General features: G+C 41.5%; 1 protein-coding gene across 2 annotated transcripts; it reads left to right on the top strand.

Annotated features, from left to right (window-relative positions):
* The first annotated feature begins 1,101 nt into the window (after nucleotides 1-1,101).
* On the top strand, nucleotides 1,102-22,627 carry LOC105564475 (neural cell adhesion molecule 1). Of its 2 annotated transcripts, none has more exons than XM_012016866.1 (12): nucleotides 1,102-3,019; nucleotides 10,676-10,808; nucleotides 15,555-15,763; nucleotides 15,834-15,944; nucleotides 16,124-16,339; nucleotides 18,073-18,369; nucleotides 18,711-18,841; nucleotides 18,927-19,086; nucleotides 19,429-19,731; nucleotides 19,925-20,380; nucleotides 20,723-20,932; nucleotides 21,010-22,627. In XM_012016866.1, exons 1-12 carry the CDS (start codon nucleotides 2,914-2,916, stop codon nucleotides 21,051-21,053), a joined length of 2,376 nt encoding a protein of 791 aa, XP_011872256.1. In that variant the 5' UTR covers nucleotides 1,102-2,913; the 3' UTR covers nucleotides 21,054-22,627. The 2 variants fall into 2 exon arrangements, with proteins under 2 accessions (XP_011872256.1, XP_011872255.1); XM_012016865.1 differs by having other exon boundaries at nucleotides 19,925-20,386.
* Nucleotides 22,628-22,879: the final 252 nt, after the last annotated feature.

Raw genomic sequence — 22,879 nt, 5'->3', positions numbered from 1 at the left:
ATACACTGATAAAAAAATATCCAGATCCAGCAAAATATTATTGTGCTTTACTCAAGAAAATTGTTCATTAAATGGCTCCTAATAGCTTATTAACTTAAATTAAAAAATAATAAACAAATTAAAGCATGCATTTCTTTAATTTAAGTACTTATTAAATATCAAACAGTAGAAAATTTTAAATAAAACAAATTTTACTTTAATATAAGTTTTACAGCGAAGAAAATTGAATTTCTTATTTGACAAAAACAATGATTTCATTTAATAAATAGTATTCTCTATCTCATGAAATCTTTAGTTGAATGTAGAGAATGTAACGTAAATTAATTTACTTAATATAATACACAGGCTTACTTGAAATTTGATATTTTTATTTAAATAGAGTAAATATTTACTTTAGTAAAGAAAAGAATAACTTTAAGTAAATCTACTTGGTTCTAAAAAATTTTTTGTCAGTGCAAAAATGTATCTACACACGCATTCATAATATAAAATATGTATTATCTGTGTAACGTTTGTATATATACTTTTATTCAAATTATATATACATATATATCAGAATACGCGACACGCGAGTCATATAAAATATAAAATTTGCCGTTCTATCGCGATTTTCAGACAGGCCGGTCCATAACAAGGCATTGAGGCTGATAAAAATGTGCAGTACGCTTCACGAAAAGCAATAAAATTTACAGCCATCACGTAACACAGACAAATGCCTCGTTTTACGTCCTCACTTTACAAAAGGTATTACTCATTGCGGCATTTGCATGCGTTACTTAGCCTCTTATTTAGCATTACTCCCACGTCCGCGCAGATGCACCTATGCACCGGGGCCGGCGTGTGTGAGTGCGCAATTCCGCTCGTGTGTGCCCCGTAGCCGCCGCGTGGTGCTCGCGCCGAAGGCGCGCGTGTGCGGGCTCTACGCGTGTAGGTGCGTGCCCGCGTTTCAGGCCGTGCGTGCGTGAAGTGGAGTATTAGTGCGTGTGTCGCGCGGCGAGAAGGGCGAGGGTGCCCCGGGTAGGGGGAACTAAACGCGTGTCTTCGGTTTTGGTTTTAGTTTCGTGGCAGTCGCTGCCGACGACGACGACGACGACGACGATCGCACGATCGTAACGACGACGATCCGCGCCCGAGCGGTACCGATCTCGCCGGCGCGAGAACGCGACGCGTCTTATCACGCCGGGCACCGTTTCCCCCCGGGATTAAATCGCGCGCGCGCGCGCGGGCGAGTGAACGATCGCCCGCAACTTACAGGTACCAGCTGCAAGTGCGGCTGAAACTAAATCCGAGAGTACGTCAGTGTCTCCGGTGTCGCCGATTGCACCCCCGTGTGCGCGGAGGATTATCCCGAGAGATAAAGATTTATTCACGCCGGGGCAGCACACGTGCTACTCGAATAGAATTTACGCGGTTCTGTGCGCGATGCGAGACTTAAATCTCCTCCCGCATCCAGAGCCTCGCGAGTGTTGCGGTACCGTCCGATAGACCGCGAGTACTTTCCCCTCGAGCGTTATTGCGCAAGTATCGACACTACGAGTTGTCGTCGCGAGTGCCGTTGTGGAGCTTCGCGTGCTAAATAAAATTAATTTTCCCTCGCCAAGGCCGAAGGGTTAATTGCTTGGCCAATCATCCCCTTCAAGAGCCCCTCCTCTTCTAATCTCATTCTCGATTGATCTGGTTCGCGAGTGGCTTTGTCAATATCTATCGAGTATATTACGAAGGTATTCCAATTCTCGTGGCGGTAAAAGTTGAAGATGTCGGCAGTGAGACGGGATACGATAATTATTAAAGTTGCTGAAGAAGCGTGAAAGTGACGCGCGACAGTGCCACCTGATCGCCGTCTCTAAATTAAACCGCGCGGCGCGCAAAAGGAGGACCACCTACCAAGAATAACGTCAGAAGCGAAGCGAGGGGGGTGTCGGTGGTAAAAAGCGGCGCGCAAAAGGCACGCGCCCGAGAGGGATCAAAGTTGAAATTCCACGAGAGGGCGGCGAAGAAGGAGGAAGAAGCGCGTACGGACGTCAAAGCGGACGAAGAGGACGGCGGCCAGGTCGAATGCCGTGACGCGAGAGTTTCAACGGGAAGAAACGAGCGTGGCGGAAAGAAGGGGGCACAAAGGAAGCGGAGGAAAAACGCCGACTGGTTTTGTTAATCAAAAGATTTCGAGACACGCGTCCGGCTTTAATAACGAGCGAGGGGAGGAGGAAGGGTGGGCGCGTGAAAGGACTCGTCGGAGGACCGGGAGATCGTGAATTGTGTCGCTGGCGCCTGTGCTTTTTGTACTCCCGACTGAATGGGACTGACAAAGAGTAAGGGCCCACCCTTGAATAAATGAATGAATATTATTCAACTGCCGTCGAATGCAAATATGTTTGCGGAAGATTGGAAATTTTAAGCAGGGAGAGCAACCCAAAAGTTTTTCGTGCGAATCGAATGCCCGCAGCTTCGAGAGGGCGCAGAGAATACACGGGGACTTCTTACAATTCTGGTGGCTACATTCAAGTGCGACAAAAATTGTAATTCAGGGATCATAGACCGTGTGGTGACTACAAACCAAATAGAAGCTATTATTACTTATTGTTACATTAAATATTGGTTATTAATATAACGCAAAGGACCAGCGCAACGTTGCACGAGTGCGTTTAGGACGATCAAATCGCGAGGACGTCGAGAATGCCTGGATTTTCCGAGTCCTTCGAGTGGTCGCGATCGATCGTGGAAGCGGCGCGGTCGAAATTGTTCTCGGATCCACGCCTGCCGCGCGAGAAGGACTGCCGCTGAATCAATTCCGCGCTCGTTTCCGGCAACTCGGTTCGATCGATCGAGATCGAATGTTGCTCCCCGCGACCGGAGAGCGGATCCGACGTGTTGAGTGCAGCCATCGCGACACCTGAGCCTCGATACAAGACGAACATGCGCTGCGCGTCGGGATACGTGTTTCTGACGAGCTTGCTGATGGTGCTAAGGACTCGCCGAATGGGCGCGGCTGCGGAGGAGACGTTAGAATTTCAGAACAAAGGTACGCGCCAGGGATTTCCTCGTCTCGAAATGCCATCTGAAGTTTTTTCCCCGACCCCGGGTGTTTTTTTCCACCGCTAAATTCGTTTCCCGAATTACGCCGAAAGTCAGCGGGGCGCTTGAGATACCCTGCGCACCTCGCGTCTATTCTCGTCCGTCAACCACCATCTTCGGTACAAGACGAAGGTATGCAAGCGCCCTAGTCCCCGTTGCCCGAAACTGTCGGAAGATTGACATCTAATTAACAGGTCAAATCCGTCAACGAGGCTATTAACGTGGTACTCGCTTGAAGTTCAACGCGCGCACCCAAGTTTACATTTACGTTTACACGCTAACCGATAAACTTTGCGCCAACGCCACGCGCGGCTGGAACTATATGTCTTTTGGTAAATTCTCTTCGATATTGAGATCATTTCCAATTACATATTTCGATACTGTTACATTTTATGCATTGAGAGAAAGATAGAATTAATAAGTCAGTATAAGAATTTTGTGTACTACTTCAACGGTTGGTTCACATAATAATAATATAAGAATAATTAATAATTTGTGCTTAAAATAAAACGTCAGATAAGAAAAAAGAATAAATGTGCGAGATAAGTAACAGATAAAAAAGAAGATATTGAGTAAGAGACCACCGATTATTCCGAGTCGTGTCGACCGAACTCGTGAGGTGCCTTGGTACTTTTTAATTATCGAAACCAACCGGAAGAATTTAAAATAAACCCGTAGGCCCGCATGCGGACCCACTGACGTTTTGGCGTTCGTAAAATTCAATCAAGGCACCGCCAGTGTAGATCAATCTCTAGCGCATCACGAACAGTCCCATATGACACGGCGTTTCCTGTTCATATCATACGATGATACGATATCTCAATTCGCGTAAGGGAGGAAGCAGAAAACGTTGCCCTCACTGTCGCGCGAGGAACCTACACGTACGAACAATTTAATTAATCGTGACGCGAGGAAGAATCTGGCGAGTACGGTAATAGCTGGTGCCACGACGGTGGACAGGTAGACAAAAATGGAAACAACCTGAAATAGACGTCGCCAGTTTAATCTGGCGAGACTGGCCGACGTTCGCTAGCGTGCCAGAGTAATTACGTTATTAGTCTCCGCGTCGCGGACACTCGGAAAATCGCGGAACAGCCGTGAAAAAAAAAAGAATATCACGCAGAATCCGGAAGGGACATCTTCGTTGTAAAACGTGTAACAAGTGAAATTAAATTCGTGGATTTTTATGATCACGACACGGCGAGTAACATTTGTCGGTCAGCGTCTCGGCGATTCTTGTGGTTGTTTTACAATCGCGTGATAATTTAATGATACAGAAATTTTATTAGCAATAAACGCGAAATGACGTAGCAGTCTTTTTAGTGTTTTTTCTTTAAATATTATTGTCTTCATCAATTAAACGCGAGGGAGACATCGAGGAAAATGTCAATTCAAAATAATAAACCAGTTACGTCGACTGACATTAACTATACGTGAAGATATAGAGGAACGTTGCCTATTATGAGATAGGCTTCTACTTTGAGATAGCAAGTTTTCAACGTTCAAATTCAATGAATTTTCCACTAAACAGATTTCACTTCAAGAGCAATAAATTCATGGAACCAACAGATGATGCTTGTTAATTTAACAGAAACCGCGCTATCTCATACTAGGAACTTGTCTCATAATAGGGGACTTTACTAATACAAAGAAAAAAATAATCAAATCGCAGCATGTCAAGATAATGAGCAACACAGTGATAGCGCGACCGTTGAAATAAAGCAACCGCGCGCGGTTTATCTACTCGCGAATTATATCCGCGATGAGATAACGCGCGTGGTAGGATTCCGCCACGTGGAAAACATTCTATCGAAAATAGGAAACGTCATAAGCGCGTACTAGCGAGTGGATATTTTCGTCGACGGTTCCTCTCGGATGCCGCGCGATCGCTAGAAACTCGGATTGTTTTAATTTCGCGACGAAAAAATTTGCGCGACTTATTTTCAGCAAGTGGAAAGACACTTTCGAACCTTTGGCTCTGTCACTGTAAACTGTGACCACTCATATATGACTAAGGGAATCATCGCGAATCAACGTTGCCAACAGACATGATGTATTCATAAATTTCGAGATGCCGTTTATCGCGGCAGCGAGAGATATGAAAAATGCGCCATTTCGCCAAAAAATGTACAGAGAAACACGTAAGAGTTCGATGATGAGTTACACGATAGTTTTGCAATACCATTCGATCGTTTGTCTGTATGAAAGATTGCGAAATCTCGCTATTTGTCATCCCGCTCATGTAGGTATCACAAGAGTCTTCACGTGTTTGTCTAACGATAAAAGTCACGCGGAACTGCCCGTTGCGAAAGCAACACTTTCTGCGAAATGAAAACACATAAACCACTGCAGCGTGCTTTTCGCGTTTGGGAGATCACCCTTGCATCGTTGCATCTCAACAGCTCTCTCGATATACGCATGCTAATCTCCCGATGCACAGTGCAATTTGCATCTTATCCATAAGACGCGCGAGGCAGCGCAACGAGCAATTTCTGTGTAAAAGAGAGAGCAGGTTTCATATTTAATTATTTAAATTTTGCTCCGGAGAAAAAACACCCTGACAGGATAAAATAGTAACGTTTACATTACATCTGATGAAACAGTTAATTAAGCTTAAAAACTTGGCAATTTGGAATATCAATATATATCTAAAAATACAAGAAGACAAATGGATAGAATAATTTTAATTGCGCGAAATGTTAAGTCTGAATTACACGGTCAACATGCTTGATATATGCTTTTAATTAGTGCATTGTTGGAAACGTTAGAAATGATAAAGCAGAATAAGATAATTCTTCATTAAATGGAAACGGACCTTCGTGCATATATTTCGGAGCGTTATTCGCGATAATTATATGCCATTTTCAATGCTTAATTGAAAGCGTAATTAGCATAAATTGCGTTTTACAAATACTTTATAATATGATACACCGTATTATTATTAAATATTTATAGCTCAGTCTTTATTGATTCCAATAATCGTTGATTCATCAAACAACGTCCGTGTTGTAATTAATTGCAGAGCGTTTTGACATTTGTCCAGCCGCTTACCGATCCTGAACTCGTGTGTTGTTGTGCATGACACATGTCGCCCGCGTTACGAATGGACAAGTATATTGCTGATTACATGCACGAAAATTATATAGAAGATAGAGATAATATACAGATACATCAAATATGTACGGTGCGATATCATTGAAATAGTTAATAGCTTGAATCTACGACCAATATCCAACTATTGAAATAATTAGCAATCTCGCATCGGCAGCGATTGTAACGGATTATTCGGTGGACAGATATAACTGGAATTGCAACAATTTTTCTTTTTAAATTGACGCAATGTGATAAATGAACGAGATTGACCGATTAATTCCACGAAATTATTCACGAACTCGGGCTATAATGGAATGCTAAAGCGTTATACGTGCATTTTGTAAAAGATCGCAATCTCTTATCGTCCCGACACCGATCGCGAAACATTACGTCGTCAATGTTTAAACTCAAGGTGGTAAAAGGGTCGAAGGATAAAATAGCGAGGTGGAACGTGGGAGGAAGGGTTGCCTTTTGAAAGCGGAACAGGTTTGACTAATGTAACGAGGGAACCACGCGGGATACGTGGGTCAGACCATTGGTGAAATTATCATACAAAGTGGTCAAAGCTGTCCCGGTGTACCCTCCTTTACCATCCCTCGGGCGACCCTTGAAACGAACAGCTCGCAGGGAGGTCGAAAGGAACAGAAGGTGGTCGACCGAGAATACCGACATAATTGTCGGGTTGCGTGTGGCTCGTTATTTTGAAACAGATCCGGATAATTTAGGTAGGTGGCCACATGCTCTTCGCATAAATAATTACCGAGCATCGGGAGATATATTGCCTACTCAAACAGGAATTTCTAATCGTTTCGGCTCTCGTAACTCTTTCATAACCCTTCATCGATTTAAATTCGATAAATCAGGCTTTCGAATCGGTCATTATTATTACTGTCATTGATCATTTTATATTTCGGGTGAACTTTTCACCTATGAACATAGGAATTTAGTAGTGGTAGTAGTAGTGTAATGTCCTCTATTATGAGATAGGCTTCTAATATTAGATAGCAGGTTTTCAACGCCCAAATTCAATCACAAATCTTTTTTCGCAACAATTACACGATCGAACAATTGTAACGTACGTGTAAATTTAAACTTTTAAATCTAAAATAAATCTGTAGCTAAAATTATCGAACTCCTACAATGTAAAAGACATACCAACGATATTGATTAATTAACGATTTTCTCCTTTTTTTTAATAAATGTTCGAGTTAAATGTTTAAGTGATTTTTTAAAATTAAAGATATTTCCCAAGGAGAAAATTTATAATTAATCAATATCATTGGTATGTCTTTTACATTGTAGTAATTCGATAATTTTAACTTCAGATTTATTTTAGATTTAAAAATTTTAATTTATGTTAAATTTACACGTTACGTTACACAATCAACTTTCCACTAAACAGATGTCGCTCCAAGAGTAATAAAGTTATGGTGGAATTAACTGTTGATGCCTATTAATTTAACAGAAACCCCGCTATCCCGTATTATGATCTTATTTCACAATAGGGGACTTTCCTCTATATAAAACCTGCTTCCAAGTTATCATAAAACTTTTGAATATAAGTAAAACATTACTAGTATTATACTATTACTACTAAATAATAATTTATGACATGACCTATTTTTGTACAATTTTTTACTTAAATCTAAGTTTTCATTTTAAATATCTACCCGAGGTGATATTGTGTCGCAATAAATTTAGAATAAAACATTTATACTTAGTCCTTTATTCCTTCAAATTTGTGTTTATCACATTTGAGCCATACGGATTTTATTAATTTGTTAAATATCTACATTTTTGACACGAAAATCTTTTTATTTTAAATATCTCTCTGAGTTTCTTTTTATGTAAATCTCATGCTCTTTCGTTACGCTATTTCCTTAAAGCCAATATTATCTTTTGTTGCGCGCAGAAGAACTCCATCCTGTCATGAGCACGACCGCGAATTCGATCCGCGGAACGATAGATGCAGGATCGAGCGAAAGGAAGGGCAGGGAAAGAGGCCAGGCTACGACCTGTACGGAAATAGACGCGAGTCGCCGGAAGCACGATTTCCCAACGAACACACGATACAAAAATAGCAGAGTTGTCCCTCTCGGCCGTCTATTATTTACATAACCACCCGATGCGCGGGCGTTCCTTTTTTTCGATCTTTAGATCGACTCTCCTGGAAGCCGAAAGAAAGAAAAAAACAGACAAAGAGAGGAAGCAAGTATCTCTATCTCTTACATTAAAAAGAAAGGAGAGAGGGGGAAAAAAACAAGAGGAACGTGCGCAGCGATCCACTTTGGGGTCCGTGAACTGCGCATTCATTTTTTTCTCGCGTGGAAGACAGGTGCATGCAGTAGTCGACCTTTTAAAAACAACAGATCTGTACTTTTTAACCGCGAGCTCCTGTGTTTTTTTTTGTGAGATTGAAATGAAAGAAATATACACTTGTGCCATAAAGAGAGAGAAATCGGAAGAGAAAATGGTTTTTGTTCCAGAAAGAAACTGAAGTGATAATGGAACACGATGGGCTGCATTGCAGTTCATTATTAAAGAATTCTCGTCCAGTTTCAAGCGATAGACGTGACACATGCACAAGATAAAAGTGAAAATAAAAGTTGCAGCAAAGAACGTATGCAAAAAAATGTCCCCGATTATTAATACTTCGCTCGCAATTCGCTCGCACGCGAACGCATAAAAGAACTAGAGGTTACAAAATATTGGTCGAACGATTTAACAATTACGTAACGATCTGAAGCTTCGAGCTTCCGCCTAGGGTGGCTTCAACAGGTGCAAACGCGCCGCTGATTGTACGGCAAGAGTGCCTAACCGCCGACGTAAAACTCGACAGGGCGCTTAGTCGCAACCCTCTCATCAGGTTCTTAAAGGCTCGTTGAGGGTGATGAAACATGTAGGCGGCGTACTAATGAAGCGATTCCTCGCGAGCGGCACCGTCGTTACGCTCGCGTGGCCACGTGCGCGATGTTGTGCACACGGGATAAATGCATCCTCTCTGCTAAACCCGGTTCGGTCTTAATGAAATGACGCCCTACAGATTTATGTGACTTTTGTTCCTCGTTAGTTCTTTCTCTCCTAAACCTACCGCGGGGTCTGTGCAATATACAGAAAAATGTTTCCGTTCGTACGTTCGAAATCTTTGAATCCATCTTGGAGTAGGTCCATTGAGTTCTGCTGAAGAAAAAGAATGTTACACTCGCGCGGCCACGTGCGCGATGTTGGTGCACGCGGGAGAAATGCATCCTCTCTGCTAAACCCGGTTCGGTCTTAATGAAATGACGCCCTACAGATTTATGTGACTTTTGTTCCTCGTCAGTTCTTTCTCTCCTAAACCTACCGCGGGGTCTGTGCAATATACAGAAAAATGTTTCCGTTCGTACGTTCGAAATCTTTGAATCCATCTTGGAGTAGGTCCATTGAGTTCTGCCGAAGAAAAAAAAACTGGCCACTCGATAAAAGTTTTAACAAAAGACGTCTTGGAATATATGCGTTCACAATGAGAGAGTTATCAATGGCATTCCGCGGTGTGCACTAACAGCAGTGCGTCTCGTGCACGTGCGGCGACGGCCGTCCGGCCGGCCAGTCGGCTTATGCTATATCGTTTCTATTTTCTGCACCGGTACTTCATAACGATGTGGCGAATCTAAGTTTAAATCGCGCGCGCCGAGGACCGCACGTAAAATCATGGACAATGGTGCATCGAACCGATGTCCACCGTCCGCGGTTACAATAGCGCGATGAGCTGGCAGAGTTGCGAGGGAAACGATTGTTGCGTCAAGAAGCTTCCGTCCCGAAGACAGCAAACACGAGCGATTCTTAACCGCATTTAACTTTCAATTTCTTTGCTGAAATATATCAATTTGAAAGCCCCAAAATTACTATCGTGCAAGGAAAAGTTGGGAAAATTCGTGCACGTTAAGTAACATTTATATATTACGTATTTATAGGCCACGGATATTCTGTGCCTATATTTATCAAATATGAAACGTTTAATTAATTTGAAAGCAACGTTAAAACACTATCTTCCTTGTAGTCTGATTGTTGCCAACGTTTTACGATAATTCGCTGATTTATGTATTTGTCTGCCAGCTGGTCGTAGGTATAATCGCAAAAAAACGTACGATCATATTTCACAGAAAAGATTTGTATCACGACTTTTAACCGGGTCAATGTGCGATGGTTATTGACCATAATTTTAAACGGACAGAGCCTTCCAGTATCCTACTTTCTAAATCTCTTGGTTAAATCTCATAAAATCAAGTACTAAAGCCAGCGGCACACGATACTATTTTGCTGGATTGTTTGCGAGAGCCAATCGGGATTTAGCTTTAAGTCACCTGATCTAAAACTCTGCATCCTGATTGGCTCTCGTAAGCAATCCAGTAGGCAAAATGGTATCGTGTACCGTTGGCTTAAAACTATGATGAAATTTCAGAGGAAAAAGAGAAATATGATAAATGTAGTGCGTATGCTATTAGAAAGTATGCAATTTTTCCCTTTTCAGTGCCCGTGAGATTAGTCTGGGCAACCGAAGGCGACAATGTGGAGCTGCCATGCGACATCACACCGCCGACGCCCGAGGATTCGGTTAACATGGTTCTCTGGTTCAAGGACAACGTCGGGATACCGCTCTACAGGCGAGTCGTGCTCTTTAAAAATAATCCTACCCCGACCCGACTATTTTTACGTGGCGTTAACGCCACGAAGATAGGACGTCAACCCATCTGAATTTAACTCTGCGAAAGATGCCGCCATTAATTTCACGAATCTCAAGCCAAGCTACGAGTCACTAGTCAAAAATTAGAAAAAAAGAGAGAGACGCGGAGATCTGTAGAAAGCCCCCGCACAATTTATACGCGGATCAAAATGTATTTCAAAACGCAGTAGAAGCGTCCGTTTTTTTTTCTTATTTGAGCGCGCGGTCTTAAAGCTTAAAAATATTCTTCCCACTGTCGATTTTCTGTTTTCCGACCCGCGAGAACTGATTCACGTGGCTGACTTTCTGCCGAATACCGGCTAGGCCCGCGTTATTGGGGGATGGGATGCCATTGTTCTGAAGCCGCATCTCGAAATATCCCGGCACGAGTCTAGGCCCGAGCATGAACTCTCATTATGGACACCTCCAACGTGCACTGCCCGCGACATATAAATACCACGGGCTCATTAATGGTCGATGTAACTAAGCTGAACCTATATTTCAATGCTGCAAATTGCCTAGTAATTAAGTAATTCAGTAATAAGTTTATATAAAAAAAAGACTAACAGTCGGCTTTAATTATTACGAGCTTGAAAAATGTTTAAAATAATTAGGACCAGATAGCTTTTGTATTTTGAAAATATTAATATAAAGTTTCTGCAGAATAATACAATAACTTTCAAAACGCCAAGTAAAAATCGTATAATATACAGAAACCTCGATCTGTATTATAAAATAAAAGTTTTTTAATTAATATCATATAAATTATATAATATCAATAATAAAATTAATAAAATTTATTTTGTTTCTGAATATATTAAAAATTGATATTATATAATTTATATAAAATTGATATTATATAATATCAATTTTTAATATAGTCCAAAACAAAATAAATTTTATTTTACAAATCAAGATTTCCGTACACGATTTTTACTTGAAGTTTGGAAAATTATTATTTATCATTCTGCTACATCCACTTTATTCAGATTCTCGTCGCGTGGACGGTTATAGAAACGGATGCGTTGCGCATTGGTGCGTACATGAGGAAATTCAAGTTAAGCTAGATCAGGACTGTATAAATAATTCGACCGAATTTCCACGATCGGAAGTGTGGGATGATGGAATTTCATAACATAGACCCGAAGCTTCAGGAATAGCAGTCGATGGAAGACCCTTTTCGGCTGACACGGGCATTAAACAGAGCGTCGCTTATTTACGAAAACGGTCTCTGGGGTCGTAAAGCAAGATGTTTCCTCATCAACTATACCATTCGTTCGTCTATGAAAAATAAATGGAACCGTGTATAAAGGTCGCGTGTCTGAAAGAATTTTTATTACGAAGTTTTATTATTTTATTATTATTTGTTTTTCAAATTTTACATCCGCGTTTTGTTTGCTAAAGAATTAAAATATTATATGAATACACAAGTTGATTTAATCTCATTTTATCTCATATTATATCACATTAATCTATATATTATATATTACTGAAACATATTTTTCAGTAAAATTTTACAATCAGAAATTAAAGAAAAATTGTTGTCAAAGATTATAATTAGATTTAAAAAAAAACCAAATTATGAGAAATTCTGAGCTATATTAATCTACATTAAAAGTAGATGTGTCTCGCTTCGGGATGGAAGTTTTATGCGAATCTCATTGAAATTCTCGAGACAGTAAGAGGAAACACGGGCAGCTAAAAATGCAACGCGAAAGCGCATCGTGCGATGTGGACGATGCAGGAAACTGTCAGCGAGTGGTTATCAGAAACGCGATGGTTATAAGGCTTGCACAAGGGAGCGCAGTTTCCGGGTAATATCAAAGGACCTTCATAGAAGTTCTACAACAAGCAAAAGGGCTCGTAGAGCGTCAAAGGGAAGCGCGAAAGAGTTGCGAGGATGGATAAAGCAGTCTCTGGTTATTTGCGCCTTCTGCTGGTGAAGCGTTTCTCGCAGACTCCACCGCGGATTCGCATTTCCGATAGTCGTTGAAATGGTCGCGAAATGGCAGAAAAAAGGAAGAGCGAATTGCGCCGAGTCGGAAGGGATTTGCGCTACGGCGGCGCCTCGAATGCGGCGACGAAACGTTTTATTTCGCAATATCCAAATCCTTTATTCCGACGCGAAAATAGAACCGAGAGAATTCCGCTTAATATCGAAGTCATTTGTCGTAAACGATGGATGAGTCGAAAATCTTTTTAAGGTAGTTAGGTAAAAAATGATGAAGTTACAGATTTTCTTTCAACTTGCAGCAAAACTAATTTAGATATTAATACATATGTGTGTAAAATTTGGGTTTGATTTACTATATAGTATTTTTCCGAGATATAATCACTTAGAATTAATTGTTTTTAACATTTCGCGCTTATCGCCATTGGCTGCTGCGGTAGAAAACCTGACACCTGGACGTGTATTTGACCAGTAGCATAAAATCTATAATAAGGATTGAAACAAAAATTCGAGCAAAGTAGTTGAATGTTTAAAGAAGTGCATGTTAAAATTTCAACGACGCTGATAGTACGGTATTAGAGTATGATAAATCCAAAGAAAAATTTGGCTAGGCTAACTTTTTCGTGCGCGGTAATGCTTGGCGGATGTGGCAACGTATCTTATGCCACTCTCTTTGTTTTTTTGGTTCAGTGTTCTTTGCGTTTTCGCTTCTGCTCTAACACTTTCTTTTTTATAAAACACCCTTCATATCGTAACTGATTTTCCATTGTGATTATTAATATCTTTTCACAATTTATCGCATTCACGATGAAATGCGATATTGCCACGATCAACGCTCTGCTAACACTACGCAATTCAGAATACTATTTCATTTTCTGTAACTCTTTATTATTTTATCAGTTTTTAATATTCTAAGAGAAGCAACAGCGTATAAAACTCTATTCTTGAATTTAATATAAAAGAATTCATTGTCTGTTGAACTTTATTGACCAAGTCTCATTTTGACTAGCATAGTTGGGAAACTACCTTAACGGCTTTATCGACACCGTCGAATCGCGACTTGGTCCATCGAACGCATGTGATTTAAGCAAGGGTTAGTCTACCGGTTGCTTCTTGCGTTTTATGCCTCCGAATTCCGCGTAACGGGGGACATTTCGTGCGTTCAAGGAACTGTCATATTCTCGTTTTAACGGATAGGATATGGCTCTGCTCAATTTCACGGTACATAATCCGAGTTACACGAGATGGAACTTCCCGTCTTCGGTTTGCTTCCAAGTTGACTTTGACGGCGTATTTGGCAAAGATCATCGTGAACCACGTATCAACGAATTGCGCGGACGTGCGGTAAACAGCTTTAATGGTATCCCTTTTTCCTTTGCCCCAGCCGTTCGTTTTTCCGCCGTGCACCCCGGAACGATTTCCTGTTCCCGTCATTGCGCAATACTCTCTAAAGCTAAGAGCATCTAAATCCGCGAGTGGCGAGTCTGCCAACTGTCCCTTTTTTTTTTCTGGCCGCGAATAGACGCGCGATGCACGCGAGTTTAGTCACCGACGGCCGCCAATTGGCGAAAGCGCGATGTTTACCGCGTTTCCGAGTTTCCGCACCGGAAATGCTCAAGATCGCGATGGAGAAGCTTGACTTAGAAAATTCCTTTTGACTGAATCAATGGCGCCTCGACTTGAACGAAGCATTCCTTGAATAACGGTGCCGAAGGAAATATTTTTACTTGGGAAAACAAGACTAAAAGTATCCTCTTGATTAACTGAGAAGAACATTTCAAAAAGAAGAAGTAACATTTGACAGCGCGTCGTCCCTTCCCGAGTTTTCTTAGACTATTTTAAAAGTAGCACTAATATGACAACGCTCAAATTTTTACTCGCGAAGTCGTTTATTAAATAGAATTGTTCATTTGCCTCATTTGAATTTGAGAGAGTACAAACTATACGCGTTAAAAAAAATAGTTGTATCCGAAATCACAATCTAGTTAATTGCACGGAAAAAAAAACTGTAGCTGCCGTAGTTAAAAACCACTGCACGTGGCAATTAAATTTTCAGTTGTAAAATATGGACGGCTAATATTTCATTGTGATAGCTACTAATATTTGGCTAATGTCCCTATTATATTAGGTGCGTCAGCAAACCATTTGCTGTGGTTTAGAACTTTTCAGTTATGGCGGCAAAATATTTTTAGCAAATCATGATTAGCTACGGTAACGAAATTTTTTTTTAGTGTACTATTCTTGTAATATCATACAATTATATTATATATTCTTATAATATAATATACAACATTATATATAGATTATTATATGTTATATTATAATTGAAATAAAACTTCTTGTTGATCCAACTGTATAATTAATTAATTAAGTGTTACAATTGCTACGACGTGTCGACCCAAGTATCAGGTCCTTATCAGGTAACCGAACACGTGCATAGATGTTCGCAGAGCATAAATTATAGCAGATTCACAGGACGTTGTCAACGCAGGACCTGTGAGTCTGCTATAATTTATGCTCTGCGAACATCTATGCACGAGTTCGGTTACCTGATAAGGGCCTGATACTTGGGTCGAAACGTCGTACCAATTGTAACGCGTTAATTAATGATATTGCCAGTCGGATCAACAAGAAGTTTTATATCAATTTTATTCATCACTGGTGACTTTAAGTACACCCCTCTACTAGTTTATATCATAATATACTATCGCTTGACATACTCGTTCCTTTACGCAGTCTGGACGCGAGGAACGGCTTGGTCGGTGCCGTCCACTGGGCGGTCAGCGACGATCTGGGGACGCGGACGTACTTCCAGACTGGCGACGGCCACCGGGCGAAATTAAAGGTCACGAAGGTGACGCTGAAAGACCAGGGGGTCTTCAGGTGCAGAGTGGACTTCGTGGACTCGCCGACGCGAAACTTTCACGTGAACTTGACTTTAGTTGGTAACTATCGCGTTTCAAAGAGTGCCAAGAGAGCGACGAAACATCCGTTACATCATCATGACCCTTTCAGAGCAGCCAAGTAAACCTGTGATATACGATGCTCAAGGACGAGAGGTTACGGGGGTGGGCGGTCCCTTTCTCGAGGGTTACAATCTTGCTCTGATATGCCAGGTGTCTGGAGGTAATTCGCGATTTGTCCAAGTTTCGTCGCCAATCCACGCTTGCGTCCATCAACGTTCTTTGTTACTTAGTGCACGAAACGTTATCGTCGTCGTTCTATATTGTTAAATCCTGCAGTATTCGTATAAATTGTGTTGAGAGTCGATTGATAGGAAAGCCACGTGCATAATTGATTCGCAGGTAAACCTAAGCCCTCAGTGACGTGGTGGCAGGACGGCGAACTGTTGGACGGCGTGGTCGATACTTCGTCTATCGGATCGTCGAGCAGATTTACGGAGAACCACTTGTTTATCGACAAAGTCACCAAGTCACTGTGGGGAGCTAAGCTCGAATGCAGGACTCAATCCGGGCCGATGGAGAAACCTATCGTCCGCGAGGTGCCCCTCGACATATATCGTAAGTATCGCATTTTGCGTAAAGCGAAACTATAATTTCGGAAAATTAAAGTTAATCTGAGGAAGATTTCCAAGGACGGGACGTAGCTCGTGAACTAAATCTTCAAGCAGTTTTCTAGCTTCGATTACACGAGCTCGTAAATCTTTCGGCGATTACGCCTCTATCGACGAGACCGGCACCGGGTCTTCCGACGCTTTTTTTAACTTGGAGCGATGAAATGCAAAGAGCGGCATTACCAGGAAATGGATCATAAATGCCGCGTTAACGTGACATCTGCTTAAAATAAAATCGAAGAAACGCACGCGCACTCTTCAAGGCCGTTCCTTCGATCCTAAGCACGTGCTGAAAGACGGCCTCAAGCGGCGCGTGTCAAAGGGCACTCTTGGCGTTTTATTCGATCGACACGTTGCGCTTCCGTCCCTACGCCTTCCTCTCGTATTTATTTTTAGGCCGAGTTAAACAGGACAATCGTCACGCTATATATCTACAAGCGACGCGGGCAAAACACTTGTTGCAATCCTCGGAGAAGGATGGCATCCGAATCTAAACATCGAGCTTATATTTCAAGATATTATACTCTCTTCATTGAGAAAAGAAGTCTTTGAAACTTTATTTGTAGCATATAATGTTTATTTCACTGAAATTCAGTTTCAAACATTTCTTCAGTTTTCTGTATTTCTTTATTTAAGTTTTATGTGATTAAGAGTAGCATAATTGAAAGAAATAATTCATACATGTTTAAATTACAGATCAATAATTTGCTCTTCCTACCCTCTTAAAGTCAAAGTGGATTATATGGTGATCTATTAACGGCTTTTCAGTGATGATCCACTGATTGACTTCAGCACTGAGAAAAAGTCTTTGAAAATTTATTTGTGGCATATAATGTTTATTTCACAGAAATTTCAGTTTCAAACATTTCTTCAGTGAACTAAACATTATATGCCACAAATAAGTTTTCAAAGACTTTTCTCAGTGTTGAAGTCAATCAGTGGATCATCACTGAAAAGCCGTTAATAGATCACACATATAATCCACTATGGCTTTAAGACAGTAGGCAGAGCAAATTATTGACCTATAATTTAAATATGTATGAATTATTTCTTTCAATTACGCTACTCTTAATCACATAAAACTTACATATCTAAATTTTTTCAATTAAATAAACATGAATTTTTATTTTGTCGCATTAACCTACGTTTTTTTTTCTTTATTAATTTCACCTGATTCGCAATTCTATTGCACCCTGAAATACGTCATAGCGAAGAAAGAAGTTTAAATATAGTTTGCGAGCAACTGACCCGCGGCGGAAACGAGATGAATTCCAACCATTTCGCGCGGACCTCCTTAACTCCTTTGACGGTCGTATTTCGCGGAATTGTCGTCCAAAAGTAAAAATACGCGGTTCGGGGCGGCGGGCATCTGGCCCTCCCTGGGACCGTTATTTTCGTGGCGCAACGACGAGACTCTCGGCTCGCTCGTAGTTTTTTGCATCCCGCAGGGATCATCCGTCGTGCCTACGTCCGCAGATGTAGATTTTTGACAGCGAAGCATGTTGCTCGTTAGACCTTCACACGCCGTTTGCCTTCGTGTCTTCTTATATTAGAAATGTAAAGTCAATCCAGAAGAAATAACGGAGAATCGCGAAATAATGTAGAAACGCGAGAGCCTTTTCGAACAACTTGATCACCTTGTTCGTGTAATGCAATCTTTTAACTCCTGTCGCATTTTAGTTAAACCAGCAATCGTGAAGATCGTTCTGAGCGAGGAACAGATCTTCGCGGGTCGTCCGATCGCCGCCAAATGCGAGACGTGGGGTAGCTCCCCAGCGGCTAGAATCATTTGGAGACTCGGTGAACATGTAATGGGCGATCCGAACGTGTCCACCACGCAGAGGACTAATTCAACGGTGAGCAAGCTGGCCTTGGTCCTCAACAAGGATGACGACGGCAAGGAACTGGTCTGTCGAGCCGAAAATCCGAGATTTCCCGGAGGAGTGCTCGAGGAAGTCAAAACGCTTCGCATCTCTTGTGAGTTTTCAACCTCGCAATGCTCGTAGCTTTCAAATTTGCCTTCTCAGTAAACAACACGTGCAATATTAAACATGTAAACGTGTCCGACAATATTTTTTATATATGCCACTTACATAATTTTTTAATATTTATAAGATATATTTCTTGTGAATCTTATCTTTTATGACGAATGACAAATCAGACGAAATAAGAGAGCTAAGAGTCTATCTTATTTTTTATATTTAATATTTATAATCCTGTCTTGTATATTTAAGTCCTCCATTAACCGAGGCCGCAATATTCATTGCGAAATCAAATACTCTAATAAATAGCGACGCAATCTCTACAATTGCAAACAGATGCTCCGGTAGTTGTCGCGCGTTTGGCTAACGGCTACGTCTTGGACACTTTGAGGGAAGGCGACGATCTCAAGTTGGTCTGCGACGTACAGAGCAATCCGCCACCGACGCGAGTGACTTGGTACCACGATGTAAGTAAAAAGAGAGGGAGGAAAAAAGGGACTCGTTATCCAACATGATTGACTGCTGCTCAAATCCTCGCGTTCTTGTCCGTAGAATCAGCGGTTGGAGCACGACGTAGGCGCCGGAATTCTACTGGCTTCTAACTCGCTGACTCTCCGCGTGCTCGCACTCGCACACATCGGCGAGTACTCCTGCGTGGCCACGAACGCCGTGGGAGAAAGCCACAGCTCGCCGCTTTTTATTCACATGAAATGTGAGTAGCGGCTCTATTTCTTTTTACTTTCGTCAAAATGAACTGTACTTTGCGTCTCAAACGCAATGTCTGTGACAAACTAAATTACCAAGTCATGTCAGGTTTTCCTAATTTTTTAACATCTCTTTGATGGAAAATTGATCGATTATTCCAATTACAGTATCGCGATAGAGATATTAAAATATGCTGGAACACTTTTGCAAACCAAAAATAATGAATAATCGCGTATTATTTCAGATTTGTCACTTTTGTATGAAATTTCTTTTGCACGAAATTTCGCGCACAATTGTTGCGCCCACGCTTTTCTTATAATTTTTCCTAACAATTCCGAATGTTCGACAGACGCACCGAGATGCAGAGAAGATAACGAGAGACGAGACATCACCGTTGCTCGACACGAGACAGTACTGCTCACGTGCGAGGTGGAAGCGTTGCCGGACGATTATGTGCGATTTTCATGGACCTACAACGGCACTGTCGGCGACGTTCTACCTATGCCGAACTCGAGAGTCGAAAATAAAGGACTCGTGAGCGTGCTAGAGTACACCCCGAACGCCGAGGCCGATTACGGCACGTTGGCTTGCTGGGCGAGCAACAGTATCGGACGGCAAAGGACACCCTGTATATTTAACATCGTACCCGCTAGTGGGTTATCAACCATTAATTACGTTGTCGTCTCTCGCGTCTTCATTAGCGTTTATAACGAAGGAACTTATTCCAAACTAAACTGAGACTTTCGAACAATTAAGATATAAATTGCTTAGCACAAATTTTTAGGATCTGCCTAAGAGAGTTCCATCTTCATTGGGATTTAAATGCCAATAATTTTCTCACCCAGAACCACCGCAATCACCACTGGACTGTGCGCTGCACAACGAGACTAGCTCGCTGGAGGTTAATTGCATCCCGGGATCGGACGGCGGGTCACCGCAGCACTTTTTGCTGGAAGTACGGGGATCCCTCAAGAATTCCGGGATCGGTCATATTGGCCCTCACACCCTTCAGACACCTCAGAGCGACCAGGGGACGGTCGGGGAAGCGCCTCCCATATATCAAGACATGAATTCAACGCCGAACTTCCAGCTTCACGATCTTGAACCGGGATACGACTATACGGTATATGTTTACGCGGTCAACGGACGCGGCATGAGCGAACCCGCTCTTCTGGAACACGTCAGAGTCGTCGAACCCATCGGCGGGAAGATGGAGAGGAGCGGGATCTTTTTGGAAGATCTGAAAAAGGCGCTACCGCAAGCCAGTTCCGAGAACATGATCATTGCCATTGCACTGACAGGTACAGGTAAAATCGACGCTGCTGGCTTTTTAGTTTCGCCCGATGCACTAATTTCGCTTAATCACTTGGCAAGCCACGGTCTAGTTTGCCGCGAACAAATCGAAATCAAAACGAAAAATTGTTTCTCGCGCAATTTTTCTCAATTATATCTACACATTTTACATTTAATATTATAATCGTCAAGAGACGCGGTAACGTATATTATTTCTTTCAAAGCAAAAGTTGTATTTATGACTTTTAAGATTTCAGATTTCCATTACGTTGCAACATTTTAATTTAGTCTCTTTAGTTATTTAATAACAGACTTCATATTTATTCTGTATGCATAATGCAACTTTAAAGGTGCGGCAGCGTTGGTGCTCGTCGGTATCGGGGTGATCATCGGCGTGGCGATCTGCAGGAAAAGATCGAATACTCCCGTTGCAGAAGGCCCCGACGATTTCACCACACCGACCTACGTTCCGGCCCAGAGAATCGAGCCGAAAATCAGATACTCCAACGAGAATAGGCGTTCTCAAAGGACGAGTCTCTACGTCGAGGAAAACCGAAAGGGTAGATATCGCAAAGAGAAACGACCATCTACTCGCATACAGCCAGTGCAATTCCTAAATTGTCAAATCTCCTTTCAGAACCGGATTTACTGCATCGAGTGGACCTTGATTTACAAGACTAAATCACCTGATTCTGTACAGTTACGAATAATCAAGACGCGAAGTGCAATGTTAAGTAGAATTCCATATGTAGAGTTCAATTGGTCCTCGACACTCGCATAAATTTGTATGTGCCATCTATCGAATTTATATTACGTCGTAAAACTGGAAGCGTCGCGGTTATCGGCTGTAACGAGTGGCCGTTAAGCCATGCAAATCAGCATCATTATTCGACTCCCGAAGAATTAACGATGGGGCGACACTTTATGGTACTTTTTATGATTGAGTCGGGAAATCTGTCGGTCTTCGACGCGCGAATCGAGGCATTACGAAACATTCTGTTAGTTATTTATGTTCGCTTTACGCGAGAAAAGTGAAGAATCCGCAGCCGAAATTTTTACGTTAGATTGTATAGAGTTAAAGTAACGTTATAAAATGTACAGCTATTTTTACAGCGTAGGAAGCTAAGGCGTACAGTAATATTCCCGTTTACTTGTAAGTATTAACGTATTAACGTCGACCTAAAAACGTGATTTTATGTACCTTGTCGCTTAATAGAGACTGCTTCAGAAAAATTACGTTAATTTGGAAATTTAGGACGTCTGGAGTCTCTTACAAATTTTAGTCGCGCGCATTTTATGAATTACGAGTCCATCCAATGAAGATGACACAAATTTGTTACGCTTATGTCACACGTTGCATCAAACTGCGCGTTTTAATTGGCTTCTATTTCGGACTTGTACTTTTTTTTTGAAGCAGTCGATAGTTTATAAATTATCGTTAGTGATCTGTATAATCTTTAATCAGCGTAGCTCACGCTATTCCGTACGATGGTGTAAATACTGTACTCGCACGTATTGATTAATATGCAGAATTAAAAAAAGAATTAAACTACCATGTTGTATTATTAATAATTGATAAGATTAAAAGACTATATGAAAATTATGTGCATTCTTTACCTTTATCTCCGAAAATAGAGGAAAACAAGATAGCGAGAGAGCGAGAGCGAGAGAGAGAGGGGGGAGGAGAGAGAGAGAAAGAGAGTGCATGCGTGTGGGTTTATCGATATCCTAATTATTTCGCGATAAGTAACAATGCAATAATCTTGTGTGAATAACACATATTTCTATTATGTATGTAACAAACAGCATTACGTAACAAACGTATCGAAACTGCCGACACTGAAATCACTCATTGCTATTGCAATTTGTCAATTATCAACGACAATAAACCTGCTCGGGCTGGCTATTGATTTAATTATCTTGTCTCGTCAACGCGTGTGCGGCTTTATAATCGGTCGTATCGTCGAGCGTAATATCCTACAAGCGAATCGGCATTCATCACGTTGCAATTTGATGTGGCACTTAAGTGAATTACCGAATCGACTGTGAACTTTTCAACTCCCGCGAGTTATTACATTTTAGGAGTACACACCACGGGAAAGAACCTGTACGCTGATTCCGAGTGTCGATAAAGAAACCTCTTGCGCAATTTGCGATAGATACAGGAGACACTAATGAATTCATTTCAATGCGTACGAGAGAAGACGTCGCTCTGAAGGATTGTAAACTAAATAAAACTACGTTAACTTGTAAAAGAATGCATTTTTCTTTCCTGCTTTTTGAGAACCAAATCGTAATCTGTGTTATCAGCCATCAGTACGAAAACTGATACGTCTCTATATAATCATACGTTTGATAGCGCCACGTGTGCAAAAAAGTAAATCTGTGTACCAGCATTCATTTGTGACGCAACTATAAAATTAGTTATTGTTACACTTTCTTCTTCTATTTGCTCTATCGAGCAATCGATGTCATCGATGACGTCAGGTTTCGGAAATGCGATCCGT

The sequence above is a fragment of the Vollenhovia emeryi genome, unplaced genomic scaffold (assembly GCF_000949405.1).
Source record: "Vollenhovia emeryi isolate VEMERY1.0 unplaced genomic scaffold, V.emery_V1.0 DF939164.1, whole genome shotgun sequence".
In the NCBI taxonomy this organism is placed as follows: Eukaryota; Metazoa; Arthropoda; class Insecta; order Hymenoptera; family Formicidae; genus Vollenhovia; species Vollenhovia emeryi.
The sequence above is the reverse complement of the archived record's forward strand: the minus strand, read 5'-3'. Positions and strand labels throughout refer to the sequence as shown.

Coding starts and splice junctions, on each gene's coding strand:
- LOC105564475 (XM_012016865.1), top strand. CDS start 2,914: ATGCGCTGCGCGTCGGGATACGTGTTTCTGACGAGCTTGCTGATGGTG. Junction 18,370..18,710: donor CAAAACGCTTCGCATCTCTT/GTGAGTTTTCAA, acceptor AATTGCAAACAG/ATGCTCCGGTAGTTGTCGCG. Junction 19,732..19,924: donor ATTTAACATCGTACCCGCTA/GTGGGTTATCAA, acceptor TTTCTCACCCAG/AACCACCGCAATCACCACTG.